General features: G+C 44.8%; 1 protein-coding gene across 4 annotated transcripts in view; it reads left to right on the forward strand.

Moving 5' to 3' along the window:
• Positions 1 to 1754: 1754 nt before the first annotated feature.
• Positions 1755 to 23832, forward strand: part of KHDRBS1 (KH RNA binding domain containing, signal transduction associated 1) — a 42004-nt gene continuing 19926 nt past the window's right edge. For 2 of the 4 annotated variants that reach the window (XR_013223880.1, XM_077296022.1), the window contains exons 1-7: positions 1822 to 2018; positions 14649 to 14776; positions 15623 to 15739; positions 15886 to 16032; positions 17955 to 18094; positions 22474 to 22669; positions 22824 to 22891. Coding sequence is in view for 2 of the 4 variants with exons in the window: in XM_077296022.1 (XP_077152137.1) it covers positions 1925 to 2018; positions 14649 to 14776; positions 15623 to 15739; positions 15886 to 16032; positions 17955 to 18094; positions 22474 to 22669; positions 22824 to 22891 (890 nt within the window). In the remaining 2 variants the exon portion in view is untranslated. Of the gene's footprint in view, positions 2019 to 14648; positions 14777 to 15622; positions 15740 to 15885; positions 16033 to 17954; positions 18095 to 22473; positions 22670 to 22823; positions 22892 to 23832 lie in introns of all 4 variants that reach the window. The other 2 variants (XM_077296024.1, XR_013223881.1) reach the window with 2 other exon arrangements.

A 23832-nucleotide genomic window follows, 5' to 3' on the forward strand; every position in this document is an offset into this window, starting at 1 on the left:
CATCAATACCTGGCACTGCCGCCGACACTCGGGACCGGAGTGTGTGGCTGCATATATTTCTATGCAGCCACCTGCTCCGGTCCCGAGTGCCAGCGGCAGTGCCAGGTATTGGTGCGAATTTCTTGCATTGAACTCGCAAGTGTGACCCCGGCCTTAAACTGACACTGGTCAGAATTGTAAAACTTGGCATGGTCGGGAAGGTGAAAACTGGCTCGGGAAGAAAGGGAGTTAAAAGCTATGGGCCCGATTAATTAAGCCTGACATGGTTGTGTACTCCAGTCTTAAAGAATACATTGCTGGAGTAGGATGCACAGAATCCATCAAGACGTGCTTCTCTTTTAATGAACGAGATGCATCTTACAATTGGTGTGCGCCTCCTCTGTGTTACTTCAGTACATTTCTGGCATAAATTATGCTGATAAAGTGGTGTAACTTTTGATGCAGACTGGAGTGCCTCGCCACATCCTGCCCCAGGTCCACACTCTTCGGTAAAGCTAGCCGAAACTAGTGTAAAAACGCCATAAGTTGTCACTAGGAGTTGCGCAAATAATTCTGACATTTCAAGGTATTTTACAACAGAAAACTGTCAAAACCACCTTAAAGGGAATCTGTCACATCATTTTGGCCCTATAAGCTTTGGCCACCGGCATCAGGGGCTTATCTACAGCATTCTGTAATGCTGTAGATAAGCCCCCCGATGTATCCTGAAAGATAAGAAAACAGGTTAGATTATACTCACTGCTGCGGTCTGGTCCGATGGGCGTTGCGGTCCGGGGCCTCCCATCTTCTTACGATGACGTCCTCTTCTTGTCTTCACGCTGTGGCTCCGTGCAGGCGTTCTTTGTCTGTCCTGTTGAGGGCAGAGCTAAGTACTGCAGTGCACAGGCACCAGGAAAGGTCAGAGAGGCCCAGCACCTGTGCACTGCAGTACTTTGCTCTTCCCTCAACAGGACAGACAAAGAACGCCTGCACGGAGCCACAGCGTGAAGACAAGAAGAGGACGTCATCGTAAGAAGATGGGAGGCCCCGGACCGCGACGCCCATCGGACCGGACCGCAGCAGGATCGCCCCTGGGTGAGTATAATCTAACTTGCTTTTCTTACCTTTCAGGTTACATTGGGGGCTTATCTACAGCATTACAGAATGTTGTAGATAAGCCCCTAATGGCGGTGGCCACAGTTTATATGCGAAATATGAGGTGACATATGGTGTAAGAAAGTGTCCCTCACACAGGGTGTGACTTGCAGGCACGGTATGTTTTATTGATGAGTGAATACATATAAGGCCACATTCACACATTCAGTATTTGGTCAGTATTTTACCTCAGTATCTGTAAGCCACAGACCAGGAGTGGAACAGAGAAAAGTATAATAGAAACACGTTACCACTTCTGGTTTTGGCTTAGAACTACCAAGGTAAAATACCACATACTGAACGTGTGAACATGGCCTTAACAGTCCTCCTATAGGTCATGCGATTGCGGCATTTGATGCAGCAGGGCCTCAATACAGAAACAGCGCAGGCTCCACTTCAGACAATGCCGTAGCACGTGGTACAGGGTCTCCTGCAGCGAGCGACCATCTACTGGAGCGGAAGCAGCTCTTTTCTGTGACGCTAGGGGACTACCTCCTGTACATGTGGTGCAGAAATTGTCTCCATTGCGCCGTAGCAATAATCTGGAGACCAAATGCGTTCAAGCATCACGAAAGCTGGTGCGGCTGTCCCACACATAATGGCGCCTGCACTGGAGACACGAGCGTTCGGCCTCTGAGTGGACGCTAGTAACGCTCTCCCTCCTCTCGCCTAGGCGTTTCCTGACGTCACTTCCGCTGGGCGGTTCACCCTCGCTGCTTTTATCTGGAGAGAAGGGAGCGCTCGGCCTGTTTCACAAATAGATTCGTGTGTGGTCAGACAGAAGAGAACCATGGAGTCCGAGGCCAAGTACCTGCCCGAGCTGATGGCGGAGAAGGACAGCCTAGACCCGTCATTCACACACGCCATGAGTCTCCTGGCGAGCGGTTAGTATCCCGGGAGGACGTGGCTGCGCAGTGAGTGCGGCCGGCGGGAACACTGCGGGAGAGCGCGGCCTGTGGTGGGGCCCGGCCGGGAGGGCGCCCTGCGGCATGTGGGGGGTTCTCGGCACGGTGGTCAGACCACCTCGGCCATGCTGGGCTCGCTAGGAGGCACCGACCTGTAAGGGCTCGGCCACTCTTTTTTTTTTTTTTTTTTTTTTTTTTTTTTTTTTTCCGACGAGGGGATTTTTTTTTTTATATTTGGTATATATATATATATATATATATATATATATATATATAATTAGATTTTTTTTTTTTTCTTGTCTGTCTTTTTATTAAGTGTTAATGTCTGTAGTCCAAAATCAGTAGTTGGCTATAAGAAAGCAACTGCTAAACGAACTTCTAATTAAACCCGAATTGTATGTATGTACCTTTTTTTTAACCCTTTAACGTTCCACGGTTGGGCTGATTTTCCTTAGACTTGCCTTCAGTTGATCACTGCTATAGGTATTGACCCCTTCCCCCACTCTCGGCCCTCTTCTTACAGCCAGAGAGTCGAGGATCACGTGACCTCACGTCTTACAAGAAAGGGCCATTTAGTAGATGGGGAAATCCTCCATCCCTTTTCCTACTGATTGCACGGGTGGTCTCTAATTTGCAGGACCCCACGGTTAGCTCCTCACCACCTGGGATGGCTTGTCCAGTGGGGGGCTTTGATGCCGTTGCATTCTGAGCTCCCGGAGTTGTAGGCTCGCTGCTGTAGTTATGGGACCCAGATGTGGCTGAGTGACTAACCAGTCCAAGCTGTTCTGTCACGTTGGGTTTAGTAAGACCTTCCCCATCTGCACATGCCTAGTTAGGGTGATGCGTTATGTTTTGGCCATAACAATGTTTGTTTCATGCGAGGCTGAGAATCTGCTAGTCATAGGGTCACGGTTGAGTCTGATCCAGTTGTTAAAGTACCCCATTATGCCAATATGCCCACAGTATTTATGACAAATGGTACAAGACTGTGAATAAGCGTTTGTAGGAACTCTCAGGATTCCCAATTATCAGCCAGTGTTGAGGAGCAAAACGTTGGTTCATCGGGTGATCAAATGTAGTGTCACAACATGACGCTGTACGGGGGAAGTGACAGAACATTTGTTCTGTTCTTGTAAAGAGGTAATTAAACCTCATCGATCAACTTGTGTATGTAGTCGATCTGTGCTAGTTATTGGGTAGAGGTAGACTTGGCTAAATGGAACATGTCTGCTTATTAATGTACAAAGTGTCCTTGAAGGTGATATCAGTGAAATATTGACCCAGCTGTATGATTGCTCACCCATATGAGCTAGTTGGTGGCGTGACACCCAGCACCTCTACAAATCGGCTAAAAACTGCAGCACCATGAGCTAAATTGTGTGGGGCAGAACACAGGAGCCTGCCCGCTGCTTAGTGGCGGAGTACTGCGCTGTATCATTCAAGTGAAATATATTGGTCACCCGGCAACAACCTGGGCTATGGAGTACTGACCTGCACGTCGCTTGGGTTGGCCGCTGACTACAATTTTCAGTTTCCTATCTGTGATCTATGTGTAGCAGACAAACAAATGCAGCAGCACTCGGTGTCTTATCACTGAACATTGAAAATGCATCATGCATTACTGCTATATTGGCTATACGATGAGTTTTGTCATTTTGATCAAATAGTGTGAGCCCAACTGCCAGTGTCAGGGTGACCCTTTTGGATGGTAACCTAAATTAAGTCTCCTCTTGGGCCTAGATCTACAAACTTTATTGGCCAGGGTCCACCTCTATTGAAAGTGCCATAGAGAGAAGGGCTCAATCTATTATGTTGTGTCTCTTATTTTTATTTATTTTATTCCCCCAGTAACCTTTGATAGTAACTAAATATTGAAATATTTATTTCACTTTTTATTTACAAACTGATAGCACAAGTTAAAATAAGAAACTAAAATGATTTTTTGCCCACATCAGTTTTCTTCTGCACTGATCAGTCTAAAATCCTAATTGTAGTGCTTCTTCTGCTCTAGACAATAATCAAAAAGAGAAAGGGTAGCATGCAAGCAAAAGGGATCACCAGGACAATAACTTTACCAAAAAATATCAATTTTTATTAAACCACATTGTTGAAACACTACACACCACAGTTAAAAACACTTAAAATTTGCAAAGACATAGCAAAAAGTTGATATAAACTGTACCAATAATATGATCAAAACCACCGTGCCACCCACCAGGCTACCTAAGGAACCATAATGACAAATCCCCACGTGGCTACAAATAGCCAAACCATAGAGCGTCCTATACTACCTGACAAAATATAGCAGGCTTCCAAGGTAGCATCCCCATTGGTAGATCAGGGCAATAGAAGATGGTAAATCAGGCAGATAAATAACGCAGGTGGCACCGGGCACAGATGCCCAACGCGTATCGCCAGCGAGCTGGCTTCCTCAGGGGCAATGTGATCCCATCAGTTTTTCTCTTGCCTGTGAGAGACAAGATTCTGTGCCTTAAGCACACTTTAGAAGTTCTGCACAACGCCCTAAATCATGCATTTCTGCTCTGAATGCTGACTCAAGGACCTAAAAATGTGAGCTCCTTTAGGAAGCATACAAGTGTAAGGTGCACTTACATGACTGTCACTTATGGCCAGTGTTGCCTGTTCTGGGCATGATTCTCTGGACCTGGGCTAACTGGCCCCTGAGGCCCTGATTAAAAGCTCCTATGAGGATTATCTGGCTAGTACACTGGTGAATGAGGGACCTTGCTGTTGACTTTTACTTTTTCCAATTAGCAAGTCAGTAATATGGCTGGATAGCTAATTCACTGCTTGTTAAACTTACCAGATCCTCTCCTCCTACGCTGTTCCAGACACGTTGGTGCTGGGTATTTGTCATGTGAGCCCTGCAGCGAATCAGCGGCCACTATTGGGCTGCTGCGCTCTTGATATTTTGGCTTGTCTGAGGGAAGGAGGAGCGCAGCAGCACATAGTGGCATCTGATCGTTGTGCCATCTTAGCCATGGCATACATGGGCGTGGGGGGATAGTGTGAATCTTAGGCTACTTTCACACTTCCGTCGTGGGGCCTCCGTTGCAATCCGCCGTTTTGGGCAAAAAACGGATCCTGCATATGTGCTCACAGGATGCGTTTTTTGCCCATACTTTTATTAGCGACGGATAGCCACACGTCGTATCCGTCATGCGACGGATCTGTTGTGTTTTGGCGGACCGTCGTCACAAAAAAGTTCAATGTAACTTTTTTGTCCGCCATTTTCGATCGCGCATGTGCAGCCGAAACTCCGCCCCTCCTCCCCAGACTGCAGAATGGGCAGCAGATGCGTTGAAAAACTGCATCCGCTGCCCACGTCTTGCAGTAATTTCACAATGTCCGTTGGTACGTCGGCCCGACGGAAATGTGAAACTAGCCTTAGGTTATACAAAATGAAGTACTTAATTTAATGGTGGGTCCAGGAAGGTCCCTCATCTATTGACCCAGTTCTTCAGTAATGAACAGTCATGTAAGCATAAATCTTGGTAACCGTTTCGGCTTAGGTTGGCTATGTGGTTCTGACATTTAGAAAAGATGGAGTATCTGTTACCTTTACTGTATCTAAACTGATCAGATCAGGGGCTTTTTAGGCTGCCGTCACACTATCAGTATTTGGTCAGTATTTTACCTCAGTATTTGTAAGCCAAAACCAGGAGTGGGTGATAAATACAGAAGTGTTGCATATGTTTCTATTATACTTTTCCTCTAATTGTTCCACTCCTGGTTTTGGCTTACAAATATTAAATAATGATGTAAAATACTGACCAAATACTGCTAGTGTGACGGCAGCCTTAGCCCGGTCCTTCTGTGCCATGTTCATGGTGTCACAAGTACCCAGTGCACATCTGTCTCCAGTTGTGGTTTTAGTGTTGATTTAGCTCCTACCAGCCCACATCTCTAGTCTGTGAATGGCCGCTCTGCACACAGGGCTGCTTTGTGTGAGAAAGCTGCTTGAGCCTCTGTGATCCCCCTCCTCCCTGGAGCAGCTGTTCTTTGTCTGAGGTCTGCGAGCATGTGTAGCCTGGTTTCATGCCTCAGAGGAATTTGTGTGTATATATTATATAGATTTACTCTTACTTGCTCTATACTGTATTGCAGATGGGTGTATGCCTAGCAAATTGCATGAAATTATTTGAGAAACGTTTTGATCACTGTTGGCATAACATATTCTGAGTTGAGAAAATACTTGGCACTCAGGAGAATTTTTGTTGCAAGGTTCAAAAGTAGATTTTTATTTTGGTGCATCCAGTTCAACATATAAACGTTTTCGGTCTCGACAAATGAGACCTTCATCAGATATAGTTGTCAACGCTGCAGTGTATATACAAAAAACAAAAAGGAGATGCTGTAAGCAATGAGAATACTGTTGCACAATAATACAAAAATAAATAAATAAACATGAAATCCATATCATATGACAAAACAGTCTGCATACGATTGCGGGAAATGGCGTGCAGTACAGGTGGCAGAATGGGTGAATCCGTTCTAGACCTGCGTGAGACGTGAAACTTGTTCAGGAATTGCTGGAGAGTGTACACGTGTCAAGGTTATACTGAGGTGAAAAATGACAAAGTAAGCAAATACAATGGAAAGTCAACCATAGAACACTGGAGATGTGACCTCGTAGTGGGTCTAACATTGCAAAAGAAGCACTGTCTCAGGTGAAGGATACAGGAAGTGGAATATCCTCCACAAGTAAGTATGGGGATATATGACTAAGGTGCACGGTGGGCTACCTGGAGACCATGGGTAGTGTGTGTATAGGTCACACACTGAGTATGGAGGCAGGGAGTGGGAGCGCAGGGCGCCTGAGGTGCTGGAGAGCAGTATATGGCGCGTGTAGCAAGGCGAGAACACTCGCAATACGAGAAGCGCTGAGCGGTGCCGCTGCCAGGGGCGATGTGTGCGCTGTGCTGCTGAGCAAGGGGACGCTCCCGGGGCTTATCTCGTTCCATAACATATTCTGGTTACACCGTGGGATTGGCTGGTGACAAATAACCTTATAAAAGCTGTAATAAAAAAGGAGGCCTAGCTATAATTTGACATTAAATATATCATGGTATTTACCAAATGTCAGATCTCACTGTATTAAATCTGCAGAGCCAAATGTGTAATTTCACTTAATCCTTGCACTGTAGGGTCATCTGCTTTAGGATATTCAGTGACTGCAATGGGCTTGTAGACAACCCTTAGGGTGTGTTCACTTAGTTGTGATGTAGATTTTTGTGGTTCAAATTAATGGGGTGTAACAGGCTGTTTTAATTGGCACCAAATAATTTACATGACTTGCTACCATGTGTTAAAATTCACGCAAAAATAATCAAGTGCATTATAGCTGTTTTCACAATAAAATGGATGGGAAGCTTATGGAAAGATGATTTGAATTTTGTTGGATTTGGATTTTGGCACAGTCTGCACTGAACTGCATTAAGCTGAATGTGCTTTCAAACGTTGTGCTTACCTTTTTTGAAGTACAGGCTGGATGCTTGCCAAGTAGTTGACATGACAACCATTTACCATGTTTTTCAAAATAAAAGATGCAAAAATAACCCAAAGCATAAAGATTAAATTAAGTGTACATTCCCTCTAGATCTTTCCACTGCCACAGCAATAAAACAAACACAAAACTAGTCCACTGCTCTGAATGCTGATGGACTTTTCAAGGGAATCTGTCAACTGATGCTTCCTGAACCATGAGCAGCATGAACAATGACACTGGCTTTATTATAGCCTTGTATGCTTTCCTTGGACTGCTATGGCATGCCAGCCAAGGATTATGCAGCTCAGATGACTAGTCCAAGGCAGGTCCCTGGTGGCTGTCCTGATCAGCGGTCAAATTGACAGGTCTTTCCTTATACACATACGAAGAGGCTTGTGGGTCAGGGAGAAGCTGCCTGCATCATCTGACTCTCTATCCTTGGCTGCTATAGGTTTTCAAGAGTGAGACTTGCATGGCTGCAATAACCTGCATTGTACTAGTGCAAAACAGCAGTCCTGTTCCTTTCTCCCTGCATTTCTCGCAATGGTGCACAGCCTGTCCATGTCCCATAGTATGGAATAAAGGACTATTTAATATTTTATCATATTGGTGAGTGCTGCCTCTTTATGCTTTTGCTGTACATTTAAAGTCTTTTTTTTTTGCGTAACATCTGTTACCATTCAATACACCGCTCGGCTTTAATACCTGGTCGCATAACAAATTCAAATACCGCAGGTTTCCTGGTGCCGCTACATCTTACCTGTTCTGACACAGCCAGTGTCTGATTCATGTTGCCGATGGTTCATCTACTATGAATAACCTGATGGGTTCCAGGTTGTCATCTTTACATTGTGCTGATGGGGATGGAATATGCGACCAAGGGCTCCAGTAATAAATTAGCACCATGTTGCTTTGTTGCTGAGCAACAATGTTACCTTGGGGTATTAGTTTTAAATGTGGAATTGTTTGATTTTTCAGCATTATTACAGTATTACATATGCTGTTGACTTTTAATATTTGCTGTTCAATTAGTCCCTTATGTTATGGTAAACTTTGCTCTTGTCTATTCCATAATTGTCTAGGCTCCACGGTTGATTTTTCACAGCATTTTTCTGTACTATGTATAAACACTAACCGCCTTAGGGTTTTTAACGTTTTTGTTTGTATTGGGCAAAAGGGTGGTGTGTTGAGAAACTCAACTAATTTTGACCTGCTGCTACAAGTTTAGGTAAGAATAAAACCAGTGATTTTCTTTTTTGGGCAGCTTTGTAACAGAAGGAGCTAAATGTGCCTCCCACACTTCTATTGATGCTTTCCTGGTGCTTCTTAAAGAACCACTCCAGCATTTTTTGTTTCTCTTTAAGCACTAAAGTGATGCCGCTACTGTAAGTTCCCTGACTCTAATTTATACTTGCCACCTGCTGTCTTCAGCTGTTGCCAGTGCTGTATTCTGTGCCGCCATCTTGTGACCAACTTCTGACTGACCAGAAGTCAGAGGTAACTGTCACAAGCTGTGTAAGTCTGACAGCCTCATTCAGTGATAAGCCCAAACGTCTGGGTGATTTAATCCAACAATGCTCTGTGGTGCTCTTGCAGTGAAAGTGATATCTTCGTCTTCGTATTAATCCAGCACTGCTGAGCCTTACTAAGCCGTAACCACAGTAATTATGTTGGCTTAGTGAATACTGCAGCAGCTCTGGATTAATGCAAAAACAGGATTTTTGGTTACTCACCTTAAAATCTGTTTCTTGCAGCGTTCATTGGGGGACATGAGAAACCATGGGTTTATGCTGCTGACACTATGCACAAAAAATTAACTCTTCCTAGAATTCAGTGTACACCCAACCCAACTGGCACTAGATTAATCAGTTAGTGAGAAAGCTGTATGAGCAACAGGTAAAAAAACAAACACACAACTCACTGTAGCAATATAACACAGTAATTAGAGCTGTTAAACATGGGAGGGTGCTGTGTCCACCCAATGAAGGCTCTGAGAAAGTCTATTGTTTCCTTGGTGGACACAGGAAACCATGGGGCATCCTTGGGGAGGGAACAGCAGAAATTCGTTCAGGTTGGAAAAGTCACCACTGCCGCCTGCAATATCCTTCTATCTAGGCTGGTGTCCACTGAAGCGTAGGTTATGGACTCTGTAAAACTTGGGTCCATGGCGACCATGTGGATAAAGTAGTGTGCCTTAATACCAGGGGGAGACACCGTATGCCTCCAAAATTGATATGCCTCCAAAACTGCTGTCTGCATCCAGCAAGCAATTGTAGCCATGGAGGCTGGAATGCCTCTACGTGCACTCTCCGGAATGACAGTCTGCCTTCCTAAAGGGGGTAGTCCTAGTCAGAGAGACCCACACTGCCCTGACCAGTTGTAACCAATGAACACTCCAGAGGATGAGTCTAAGCCTAGCAAAGGAAGGAAGGACAATATCCTCAATTAGGTGTAATGTGGACACCATCTTGTGAAGGAAGGAAGGTAGAAGCCACAAAACCACCTTGTCCTGGTGAAGAACCAGAAAGGAGGTGGTGGGGGGTGGGGGGGGGGGGGGGGGAGAAACAGGAAAGAGCTGCCACTTCCAAAATGTGCCTAATGGAGGTGATGGCCACAAATGCCTCCTTCCAAGACAAAATAGAAAGGCTTCTTGCATTGGTTCAAAGGGAGAACTCCTAAGGGCCTCCAGGACTAGGTTGAGGTCCCAGTGGTCCATGGGTGTCCGGGGGTGCATGGCATGCACTACTCCTTTAAAGAACAGTTCTGACTGGAGAAGGGGAGGATAAGTTTTTCTGTAAAAAAAAAAAAAAAAAAAAGGCTGACACCTGGCCCTTTGGCAAACAAAGAGCAAGGCCAGTGTCAAGTCCTGCCTGGAGAAACGCCAGAATGGAAGGGAGAGCAAAGGACATAGGCGGAATGTGATTAGTCAAACCAGCTGGAATAGGCTTTCCAATTTCCATAATAAACCCAGGAAGATGACTGCTTCCTAACCGGAATCGTGGTCTGAATCACTTAACTTTAAACTGCAGTTCTAACAGCAACTGGGTTTTCAACAGTCACACCGTTAAATCAAGTGACCGAGAATTCTAGTGGCAGAAAGGCCCTTTGGACAGAAGATCTGGTATGTGTGGGAGCCTCAAGGGGGTGTCTGTGAGAAGACTGATTATCTCTGCAAACCACGACCTCCTTGGCCACTCCGGTGCTATCAGTGACCAGCACCCCTTCCGCCTTGATCTTCAACATCCTGGGAAGGAGGAGGAAGAAACGGATAGGGAAGAACAAACTGTGACCATGGTGTTGCCAGAGCGTTGGTGCCCACCGCGAGAGGATTGCAGTACCTGGAAACGAACTGTGGAACCTTCATGTTCAGGTGTGATGCCATGAAGTCTACATCCAGAGCGACCCATCGAAGTCAAATCTGATGGAGGACTTCCTGATGCAGAGACCACTCTCCCGCCACGAGACCCTAGTGGCTGAGAAAGTCGGTGGCCCAATTGTCCACGCCAGAGATATGCGCTGCAGATATCGCCAGGCCTGTTACCTGTCTAGAGGATAATTGTGGAAACCTAGGCCATAGCCAAAAGACTCAGGGTTCCTCCCTGGTGATTGATATATGCCACCGCCGTGGCATTCTTACTGAACTCGAGTTGGCAGACCCCTGAGAAGTCTTTACCAATGGCGGGGGGACAAAAGAATGGCCCTTGTCTTGAGTATGTTGATTGGCGGCGAAGATTTCTCTGCCGACAAACGTCTGAACTGTCAGGTGGCGAAAAGACTAGTAATGGCGGAGGGCAGAACTAGCAATCTATCAAGAACGGACACAGGGTTTGCGACACCCTGGTGATGTCCGCCACAGACTGTGACAGAGGTAGCCCACACTGGGTTAGGGGCGCCATTCTTCTTCGGGCAGGTGAGGGGAGGGGGCTGCTGGAGCCCTGACAGAAGCAAAAGGACTGACCTGAAGGGAGTTAGCAATTACATGTGGAACAAAGTGCCTGACAAGAGCAGAGGAGGAAGAAGCAGGAGGGGAACGTTCTCTCCTTTTTAGGATTAGGCATGATAAAGAGCAGACCCACTAATTCCAGAAGGTTAGGGGACAAAGATCCTCGCTGAGTCAGTCTGCAGAGCTTAATCACAGAAGATGCAGGTCCTGAGGTCTGCTTCCAGGCTGCAGAAGACAACCAAGGCTGCAGGGTGATCATGGAAGAGATGGAGTTCCCTGAAGAGAGATGCCACCTTCCAGGTCCAGATTCTGGTAAATGACGTCCACAGGGAGGAAGAGGAGGACCCGCATAGGTGAGAACGCGTGTGCAGAGAGGGGGCGTTACTGCAAAAGCCTGTTCGGTGAGGCTGGAAGTGGGCAAAGCTAACCACCGGAACTAAGGAGGGATAATGACAGCTATGGACAGGAGCCAGACACATCTGAGATGAGGGGGTTGAGCTAACCACCGGAAACAGTAAGTGGATGCGTGCCACTGATGGGTGGGCGAAAGTCTGCCTGAAGATGCATAGAAGGGGGCGGAGCTAACTGCAGGATTGGGCAGCCCTGAAGCCGGTGCCTAAATTAAAGGGAACCTGTCAACCCGGCCCCCCCCCCAGGCATTAACTAAAAGCCACCATGTGCAGCAGTAATGCTGCATTCTGACAAGGTGGCTTTTAGTTCTGGGTGCTGTAATTGCTGAAATCAGTTTTGTTGTTTGTCCAAAATACCTTGTCTTCAGTCAAGGAGGCAGGCCTTTCACCCCTGCTTCAGACGCCGCACAGCCGTCAGTCATGTCTTGGCGCCGGGCGCTGCCTCACCACTGTTTTGAAATCTGCCGGCGCCTGCGCTCTTTTCTTCTGCTTTGGGCAGGCGCAGTGAGCGCTGCCCGTCTTTCCTCATATGCAGTCTAGCTGACTGCACCTGTGCGGCCACCCTGCTTGTAAATCTCAGCCCCGCAGTGACTTATGATTTATTCACATTGCGGGGCTGGGATTCACAGGCAGGGGCGGCCGCACAGGCGCAGTCAGCTAGACTGCATATGAGGAAAGACGGGCAGCGCTCACTGCGCCTGCCCAAAGCAGAAGTAAAGAGCGCAGGCGCCGGCAGATTTCAATACAGCGGTGAGGAGCCGGCGCCAAGAAGACATGACTGACGGCTGTGCGGCGTCAGAAGCAGGGGGAAAAGGCCTGCCTCCAGGACTGAAGAAGGGTATTTTGGACAAATAACAAAACTGATTATTTCGGCAATTACAGCACCCAGAACTAAAAGAGCCACCTTGTCAGAATGCCGCATTACTGCTGCACAAGGTGGCTTTTAGTTAAAAACGCCTGGGGGGTGGGGGGGTGACTGGTTCCCTTTAAGTAGCAGAGGTCCCAGAGACAGGGGAAGGTGGTGTGGATGCCCAGACTGCGTGTCGGGTAACCCTGTGCCACCAATCGCCAGAATGAAGGAGGAAATAGGCCCCATATACACCTAAACAGTCTAACAAACCCTAAATAAAAATTACGGGATAGGGCAGTAAACTCATCCATCCCCTTCTGTCATCTTCCATCTTCATCCATCTCTTCATTATCTTCATCCTTTGTTTTTCTTCTTTCTCCTAATCTTCTCCTCTGACACTTCTGGACTGGAACCTGACAGGGAGGTGTACCTCTCCATCCGGACGCGAGACCTTCATTGGACATCCGAGCCTCTAGGATGTGGGATGTCCATGTCTTTTGAAGCACAGTGGGTAGGAGACGGGGACCAGGACCAATGTTCGGATCACCTAAACACTCGTGTTAGGGTTTGGGGTCCTGCCAGCTAGACATGAGGATACAGGGTGGCAGTTCACGCCATACTCACTCTACGTGGTAGTACAGTTGTGACTGTTCATTCTGTATCCCTCCTCCAGAGGTAAAGGATATCTAAAAAAAATAAATTTGACTTTACAGGAAAACGCCGAAAACTGAGGTAGATATGGGTCTAGTAAAAGACGTGTCCACCCCCTACTGACACTAAGCTAAACTGAATATCCTTGTGCCGGTCGGTGGGGTGTACGCTGCGGAGGAGGAGCTAACTTTTTGTGCATAGTGTCAGCCTCCTAGTGACAAAAGCATACACCCATGGTTTCCTGTGTCCCCCCAGTGAAGCGATGGAGAAATCTCACTGTTTTTATTAAGAGCCCCCAAGGGTGCGTGTCCACGTTCCGTAATGAAGGCGCTTTGGACGGAGCGGAAAACTCGCTCCGCCCAAAGCGCCGTCCCCTTCTGTATGCGCGGTGATTCCGGATGTGTTCATTGCACACATCTGGAATCTCTGCACCTCATACATAGGGCCCTGTGATTTACCTTGCGTCGCCGCATGGTAAACAGACATGCTTTCTAAAAAAACACGCCGCATGTCCATAAATGCAGGGTGTGTTCCCACGCATAGTGGAGAAGGGATTTCATAAAATGCCCTCCACTATGCTGTAACATCTGGACGCTGCGGGTTGTACGCAGCGTTCAATCCGCAGCTAATCCGGATGTAATCCGGCCCGTGGACACATACCCTTAGTGTTGGATCCATCACTGTTGGGACCTTTTGGGGTCATTATAAAAATGTCATCCCTTTTGCTGCTAATTATTAAAACCACTGGGCTTCGGTAGCAATCTTATCAGCAGGATTTTGCTTACAAAACTATTTGGATGTCCATGTTGTACTTTTCTTTGAAATGGCTACAACATCTGTTACATGGCCTCTATGCTGTAGTATGTAGACTGGCTATCAGCCAAGCAGGAGGCGGCAGCACTGGGCACGGAATAGAGCTGGAGTGACAGAGGCTTCAGATCTACAGCCTCATTTGCATATAAATGCAAACACTGGTTTCCCAGTAAACCGAGGAACAGACTGTCCTTGTCTTTGAAGGGGCTCTATGCACAGTCTGGGTGGTGAAGTCTTGCTGACTCCTTTTTAATGGAGCTGCCCCAGATAGGACATAGGTACTATTTTAGGCTGTTGTCTGTCTTGCAGTTGTCCATTGCGTTAACTTTCTGTTCATAATGAGGTGGTTTAAATCTTTTAGGAGGTAGGATGTCTGCACTTTTTTTTTTTTTTTTTCCTGTAGTTGGTAGTTAAGAATTGTTTTTACTTGCAGAAATTGAAAGGCTGAAGAAAGGAGGTGATGGAAAAAAGGATGAAGATGACGCCTATCTGGATTTGTTTTCACACAAGAATATGAAACTGAAGGAGCGGATTTTGATTCCTGTCAAATTATACCCCAAAGTGAGTGATGGGGCGTCTTGGATTTTGCTTTACAAGGATTAGTCTTTTTAAATGTATTTATTCACAAATAATTTCTATACATATCACTAATGCATAATGAGCGATTCCTAGTAGTGGTTACAGCCCATCCTTGAGGCTGCTCCTGCAGTGCCGGTTTTTGTTTAATTGGAGGCTCCATCTCCTGCTGACCATGACTTCTCAGTGGAGGAGTTGGGTGGCAGCAACTTTCAGTTAAGCATTCTCTCAGAGAATCTGTCATCGAGACTTAGCATGTTCAAGTAAAGGTATGGCTATATTGGTGCTGTTATACTGATTTAAAAGCTTCCTGTAGGGAAGAAATCTGCGGCCTGGTGCCTCTTTAATTAATGTTGGACGTTTTGGTGCAATATTTTGTGCATAGGGGCATGACAGTAGCTACATTTTTCGTCTCTGCCACAGCCCTTCTGTTTGTATGAGTGTCCTGTTTTTTAAAGTTTGTGCCACCCTTGCACACATTTTATCTCCTGGCGGTCTTCAGCAAAATGACATCGATGGCTGTGCATGCGCAGATTCAGACCATCTTAATGACCAGCCGATACAGCAATCTGCGCATGCACGGCCATTTTGCTGAAGATCACTTGGAGGCAAATGTGTTCAAGGGCTGCCCGCGGCACTAGTGCAAACTATAAAAAGGTTGATGACCGGTTCCCTTTTAAAGGTCTTTGTGGAATGGCTCCAAGGCTGTAGACAGCACGTGGGCATTTCTGCTCTAATACAACTTCACATTTCATCTGTAGCTGCTGCATTATTTTGTTTTCATTACCTTACTGTGATAATGATTTATATTGACTGTTTTTCTGTTCTCAGTTTAACTTTGTTGGGAAGATTTTGGGTCCACAAGGTAATACCATCAAGAGGCTGCAGGAAGAGACTGGAGCTAAAATTTCTGTTCTAGGCAAAGGCTCGATGAGAGATAAGGCCAAGGTAATTTTTCTTTTTTTTTTTTTTTTTTTTTGTTATAAATGCTAGTCATGATCAAAAGTTAATCTGTTGATGGGACATCATTGGTCGGCCTCGAGTTTAATTTTCTTTTTTTTTTTTTTTGTCAAATTAACTCATTTTTTTTTTAGGAGGAAGAACTGCGGAAAGGAGGAGACCCAAAATATAATCATTTAAACATGGACCTTCATGTCTTCATTGAGGTTTTTGGCCCACCTTGTGAAGCATATAACCGAATGGCACATGCTATGGAAGAGGTCAAGAAGTTCTTGGTCCCGGTATGTAGAATTTATTGCTGCCTTTTGTAGCCAGTGATCATTCCTGATAATGTAATAAGACAAGCTGCGTTCAATGACAAAGCTATTGCAAGCTTTCTAAAACGTATCTTTTTAATACAAGCCATTCTTGTAGTCCATCTTAATTTCTTAAGGGTTTTTAAATGTGTTCATTACACTGTGTGCAGGATTATTAGGCAATGCTTAATATTTTTTGAAGTTGGAGTGTTTTTTTTTTTTTTTAGATTTGGCTCTTAGGAGGATATCAGTTTGTGCAGGTGACTATTACTATGCAGAATTTAGGCAACTTAATAAAAACCAAATATATTCCCATCTCACTTGTTTGTTTTCACCAGGTAAACCAATATAACTGGACAAAATTTAGAAATAAACATTTCTGACATGCAAAAACAAAACCCCAAAAAATTAGTGACCAATATAGCCACCTTTCTTTGACACTCAGCATCCTTCCATCCATAGATTGTCAGTTGCTTTATCTGTTTATGATCAACATTGCGAGCAGCAGCCACCACAGCCTCCCAGACACTGTTCCGAGAGGTGTACTGTTTTCCCTCCCTGTAGATCTCACCTTTTATGAGGGACCACAGGTTCTCTATGGGGTTCAGATCAGGTGAACAAGGGGGCCATGTCATTATTTCTTCTTCCTTGAGACCTTTACTGGCCAGCCACGCTGTGGAGTAGTTGGAGGCATGTGATGGAGCAGTGTCCTGCATGAAAATCATGTTTTTCTTGAACAATACTGACTTCTTCCTGTACCACTGCTTGAAGAAGTTGTCTTCCAGAAATTGGCAGTAGGTCTGGGAGTTGAGCTTCACTCATCCTCAACTCTAAAAGGTCCCACAAATTCATCTTTGATACCAGCCCGTACCAGTACTCCACCTCCACCTTGCTGGCGTCTGAGTCGGAGTGGAGCTCTCTGCCCTTTACTGATCCAGCCTCTGGCCCATCAAGAGTCACTCTCATTTCATCAGTCCATAAAACCTTTGAAAAGTCAGTCTTAAGATATTTCTTGGCCCAGTCTTGAGGTTTTATCTGTTTCTTGTTCAAAGGTCGTTTTTCAGCCTTCCTTACCTTGGCCATGTCCCTGAGTATCGCACACCTTGTGCTTTTTGTTACTCCAGTAACGTTGCAGCTCTGAAATATGGCAAAACTGGTGGCAAATGGCATCTTGGCAGCTTCACGCTTGATTTTCCTCAATTCATGGCCAGTTATTTTGCACCTTTTTTTTGCCCAACATGCTTCTTGCAACCCTGTTGGCTATTTGCCATGAAACGCTTGATTGTTCGGTAATCACGCTTCAAAAGTTTGGTAATTACAAGACTGCTGCATCCCTGTGCAAGACATCTCACAATTATGGACTTTTCAGAGCCCGTCAAATCTCTCTTCTGACCCATTTTGCCAAAGGAAAGGAGGTTGCTTAATAATTAAGCACACTTTTATATAGGGTTTTGATGTCATTAGACAACACCCCTCCTCATTACAGAGATGCACATCACCTGATTTACTTAATTGGTAGTTGGCTCTCAAGCCTGAAAGGCTTGGAGTAGGACAACATGTATAAAAATGTCATGTGATCCAAATACAACTTGCCTAATAATTCTGCCACAGTGTAGCTATGTTGCTTGACTTCCCTCCCCCATGTGTATAGTGTTTGTGTTACTCAGATAAATGTGGTGGTTTCTGGACATTTATCATGGGTTCGCTTTAAGTATATTGGACAGTCCTCGATACTTTTTGCTTTGGAAAGTTATGATCTGTATAAACAAGTGTTCATTCCAGAACTGAAACTGCAAATTTCCTACAGTGGAGCAGATAATGAAAATGAGAACGGCTCTGATTAATCCTTTCTTAAAAGTACCTTAGTTTAATCGTCGAACCCCAAGTATGTTCACGTTTGCTCACAGGATATGATGGATGATGTTTGTCAGGAGCAGTTCTTGGAGTTGTCATATCTGAATGGAGCCCCACCAGAGACAGCACGTGGAGGAAGGGGAGGACCATCGCGTGGTAGAGGATTACCATCGGCTGCATCTGCTACAGCAAGGTAATGTATAATGAATTTACTTTGTGCCTTGATGCAGCTTTTTACCAATGCCTTTCTTTTGATTACCCACTCCATACAGTGCGACGACAATGTAACTAACCTTCTTGTTAGAGAACCTGTCGCCATGAAAATGTTTGTTCTACAACCAGCAGATTTCTGTAAAGTTAGGAAAAAATCAGTATAACCAGAAAGACAAGGCAGCACCTAGTGTCTAATCAAATCCAGGAAGCAAATCAGAGGACGTAATAAAAATAAAGACCCGACAGTTTAGAAATAGCAGCAGTAAAGTGCATAGTGCGCATTATGTGCATCAAATAGTCAAGGGTTAATGCAAAGTGCCTATCTGCTTACCTATGGTGAATCACCCCTTCGATAAAGCAGGTACGTGAAACGCTAATCAGGGGCCGCGGAGCGGGTGACCGCAGCTGTGAATCCACTATGGGTAAGCAGATAGGCACTTTGTATTAACCCTTTACTACCTCCACGTCTCCATATGTTTCCATGCATACTTCTGGATTTGTATATCTTTTTTGTCATTTTAATGTGTTCTATGTGAATTAATAAATTTGATCTATATTTTGGGTGGCTTGTTCTTGTACTCCACTGGTTCGGTTTGAATAAGTCACTATGCTGTATTAAAATTGGCAATACAAATTGATATATTGATAGTTGGTATGTGGAAAATGCTGCACTATTAAAGTGGCTATAATCATATTCATATTAGCCTACCAGCTGATGTATAAATGTAGTTTAGTTTCTAAAGCAATCAGTGTTTAACCGAAAAGATCACAAGTGAACCCACACCAGCAGCGTTATCAGGGCATTATAGGGCAATGGTGTGGACCGCCTGTTTGCAGAGACGTTTAAATCTGTGATGGTCCTCCCACACATTGCAGGAAACTGCTCCCACCCTGTCGTTGGGTGTTCCCACCCAGGGATCAGGTTGCAATGCCTGTAGCCTAAGATGTTCTTTCCCAGGTTCAGGTCATGTTGTCCTGGTTGCTTTTTTGTTTAATCTGGTTTTGATTACTCTTACCGCTTTTGTTACTAAACTGAGTGGCCCATGTTCTGAGGAAAGTATAGTCCTTCAGGCTGGGCCCAAATGTATTTATTTTGAAGGCACTAGCGTATTAGTAAACCTGCTGCTATGTAGAAATCCACCTTCGTAAGCGCTGTAGAACATGCCTCCACAACTGGCAACTTTCTGCCAATGCACAGTACATGCAAAGCTGTCAATTCTTTGTTTGGAAAGAACGGATAGATCTGCAGCAGATAAAACTGCAGTAATGAGCCCAGTAAGCCTTTCTGGAACCATTGTCCCTACTCCTACCTCATGCTGGTGGTAAATTCCCTTTAAGGGCTTTAGTTTTAAAATGGGGCTACTTTTGGGGGATTCTGCTGTTTTGGCACTTGTGAAGAGTTAAGCAAGTTGAAGATTAAATGATCACTAAAAGGCTTAACGTTAAAGTTGACGCACTTCCTTTGTACTTTAACCCCTTACCGACATCGGACGTACTATTCCGTCCGATGTCGGCTCCCCTGCTTTGATGCAGGGCTCCGCGGTGAGCCCGCATCAAAGCCGGGACATGTCAGCTGTTTTGAACAGCTGACATGTGCCCGCAATAGGCGCGGGCAGAATCACGATCTGCCCGCACCTCTTAACTATATAAATGCCGCTGTCAAACGCAGACAGCGGCATTTAACTACCGCATCCAGAAATGACGTCTGTGCCGACCCCCGTCACATGATCGGGGGTCGGCGATGCATCAGGAGGGTAACCATAGAGGTCCTTGAGACCTCTATGTTTACTGATGCCGGCCTGCTGTGAGCGCCCCCTGTGGTCGGCGCTCACAGCACACCTGCAATTCTGCTGTGTAGCAGCGATCTTATGATCGCTGCTATATAGCAGAGCCGATCGCGTTGTGCCTGCTTCTAGCCTCCCATGGAGGCTACCGAAGCATGGCAAAAGTGAAGAAAAAAAGTTTACAAAAATGTGAAAAAAATAAAAGTTTAAATCACCCCCCTTTCGACCCAATCAAAATAAATCAATAAAAAAAAAAAAAAATCAAATCTACATATATTTGGTATTGCCGCGTTCAGAATCGCCCGATCTATCAATAAAAAGAAAAGCATTAACCTGATTGCTGAACGGCGTAACGAGAAAAATCGAAACACCAGAATTATGGGGTTTTTTTTGGTCGCCGCGACATTGCATTAAAATGCAATAACGGGCGATCAAAAGAACATATCTGCACCGAAATGGTATCATTAAAAACGCCGTCTCGGCACGCAAAAAATAAGCCCTCACATGGCCAAATTGACGGAAAAATAAAAAAGTTATGGCTCTGGGAAGGTGGGGAGCGAAAAACGGAAAAAGCTCTGGGGGTGAAGGGGTTAAGCTAGAAATATATATGTATGTATGTATGTATATATATATATATATATATATATATATATATATATATATATATATATATATATATATATATATATATTCTTTATCTTTTTACATTTTAAAAATTACAAAAAAAGCAGGTAAATAGTTTAAGCCCCCTTCATGGTTAGAACCTAGTATCAGCCCCTATTTCAAATATCAGCTTGCAAATTATTTTTGTAGCCAGCCAAGCGTATTTGAATGCTTGTTTTTTTTTGTTTGTTTTTTTGTGAGGGATTTTCATCCATTCTTCCTTGAAAAACTCTTCCAGTTCAGTGAGATTCGTGGGATGTCTTTCATGCTCTACTTTGAGGTCTATCAACATAATTTCAATGATGTTCACATCATGTTCAGATCAGGAGACTGAGGGCTTTGTAAAACCTTCAGCTTGCATTTTTTTTAAGTAGTCTATTGTGAATTTTGACATGTTTAGGATCATTATCCATTTGTAGAAGCCATCCTCTTTATAACGTCAGAATTTTTACAAATGGTGTTTGCATCAAGAATTTGTTAAAATTTAATTGAATCCATTCTTTCCTCTACCTGTGAAATATTCTTATAGCCATTGGCTGCTCTACAACCTTTGATCGTTGTGGCCAAAGAGCTCTATTTTAACCTCATCAGTTCACAGGGCTTGTTTCCATACTTCTGAAGCTTGAGTTTTATGGTGAGGACACAGGAGAGGTTTTCTTATGACGTTCTTCCATGAAGGCCATATTTCTGCAGATGTCTCTACAGTAGAACAATGTACCACAATTGCAGTCTGCAAAATCTTTCTGAATGTCCTTTGCATTCAAGTAGGGGTTCTGATTTGCCCCTCTAGCAATCCTACGAGCAGCTCTCATTGAAATTTTGCTTGGTCTTCGAGACCTTCTTTGCCTCCGCTGTTCCTGTTAACTGCCATGTCTTAACATTTTGAACTTGAAAATGCTTTATCTTCTTATGCTTCTCCTGCTTTGTGAGCATCCACCATTTTCATTTTGAATGTTAGGCAGCTGCTTATAAGAATATAAGAATCCATGGCTGCTGTTTTTAATATCACAGAAGACTGGGTTTTTATAAAGCTGGGAAATTTGCATCACCTGGCCTCTTTGTAACGATGGTGCACACACCCATCCTTTTACCTTCATGCCTTTTAGAGATCATTTAATCTTCAACTGGCTTCTGTTCACAGTAATTTTGACCAGGGGTGCCCAAATACTTACATATGTTGTGACTCCTCACATCAGGCAACACCATGCTGCGGGGATTCGCCCGGCAGCGAGCAGTCATGTGACTGCAAGTATGTCTGGCCTCTCTAAATACATAGTCAAGTCTTCACGTGACTGTTTGCAATTGCACTCACGTCCCATCCTCTCCTGGTATCAGAGAATCTGCCACTGTGCACCATGTGAGGATTACTACAAGTAGACTTGTACTAAGACTGTACAAGCCTTTTTAACTATTTTGTGTTGTATGCCTGATTTTTATTTATGCCCTTTTAAAACCATTTGTAACCTGTGACTTTTTAATTTTCATTAGTGCCAAAATATATCAACCTAAATTCATCACAAACATTTAGTACAATGTCTGAAACCTTGTGATATGTGGAATCATTCCAAAGTTATTTCCACAGGGACACCTAACTTTAACATTTTGGTCGTCCGTAAGCTTGCTTGGGCAGGAATGTATTACTTTGTTACAGACCTTCTAGTAAAATAATGGATTCACTGGTTATGACCAGCAAAGACTTTCGCACTGAAAACAGCTAAAACTCATACAAAATCTGAGGATTAACCAAAGTGATAGGGATAGAGAAATTGCTTTGTTAAAACCGTGCATAAAAGCAAAGCTATATCATCCTTGGGCATGTCCACTAAACATGTAGCCTCCAAAACAGGAAGCATTTGTAATGAATTTGATTTTGTTTTAATTAAATGTTTGGGTTTTTTTTATATCATTTTAGGGGCAGAGCTGGTGCAATACGTCCTCTCGTTCCACGAGGGGTTCCAGGTAGAGGAGCCATTGCACGTGGTGCCAGTGTCAGCCGAAGTGTAGCACCTTCAGCTGCAACCAGGGGAGCATCTTCTGCTAGGGCTCGAGCTGCCTCAATTCAGAGGATTTCTCTGCCACCACCTGTAGCTGAATCTTATGATGATTATGTAAGTAGATGACTGAACTGGCACCAATTGTGGCATTTATGCATTATGTAACAGTGGCTTCTTTTAAAACCATTTTGTAGAGGGGGGAAAACATGGAACTTTGTACCACGTACTAGTCTTCGTACCATCTTATATCTGCTACCTTCTTTTGCAGGGCTACGATGATCTTTATGCAGAGCAAAGCTATGATGCTTATGACAGTTACTACAGTCAAAGCCCAGGGTAATTAAGTTTATTACAAGCCAATGACACTTTGATCATATTTATGTATTAAATGTTATCATTCCTTATTACAAGACCTGTTTAAAATGAAGATTAAGTAAAATTTTGGTATGTTTAACGAAAATTCTTCTACTACTCCTTCCCACCTGCTTGTCTTAAATCTATCTTCACCCTTCTCCATGAAGCCAGAGCTGTCAGAGGGGGTGGAGAGGGTAAGACGGTGTGACCAGTCATTTAGGTACACCTTTCGTGCACCAAGCAGTGGTACTTGGTTTGAATAGTTGTTCTGTGCAGAGTTCCTTTTAAAGGGAACCGGTCACCCCCAAAATCGATGGTGAGGTAAGCTCACCGGCATCAGGGGCTTATCTACAGCATTCTGTAATGCTGTAGATAAGCCCCCGATGTTACCTGAAAGAGGAAAAATGAGGTTATAATATACTCACCTGGGCGGTCGTGCTGCTGGTCCGTGGTCAAATGGGTGTCTCGGGTCCGCTCCGGCGCCTCCCATCTTCATTCCATGACGTCCTCTTCGGGTCTTTACGCCCCGGCTCCGGCGCAGGCGTACTTTGTCGTGTTGAGGGCAGAGCAAAGTACTGCAGTGCGCAGGCGTCAGGCCTCTCTGACCTTACCGGCGCCTGCGCACTGCAGTACTTTGCTCTGCCCTCAACAGGGCAGACAAAGTACGCCTGCTCCGGAGTAGCGGCGCGAAGACCAGAAGAGGACGTCATGGAATGAAGATAGGAGGCGCCGGAGCGGACCGGAGATGCCTATCGGAGCGGGACCGCCCCTGGGTGAGTATAATCTAACGTCTTTTTCTTCTTTCAGGTAACATCGGCGGCTTATCTACAGCATTACATAATGCTGTAGATAAGCCCCTGATGCCGGTGAGCTTACCTCGCCATCGATTTTGGGGGTGACAGGTTCGCTTTAAACTCTGTGTG

This window comes from Ranitomeya variabilis, chromosome 3 (genome assembly GCF_051348905.1).
Source record: "Ranitomeya variabilis isolate aRanVar5 chromosome 3, aRanVar5.hap1, whole genome shotgun sequence".
Classification (NCBI taxonomy): domain Eukaryota; kingdom Metazoa; phylum Chordata; class Amphibia; order Anura; family Dendrobatidae; genus Ranitomeya; species Ranitomeya variabilis.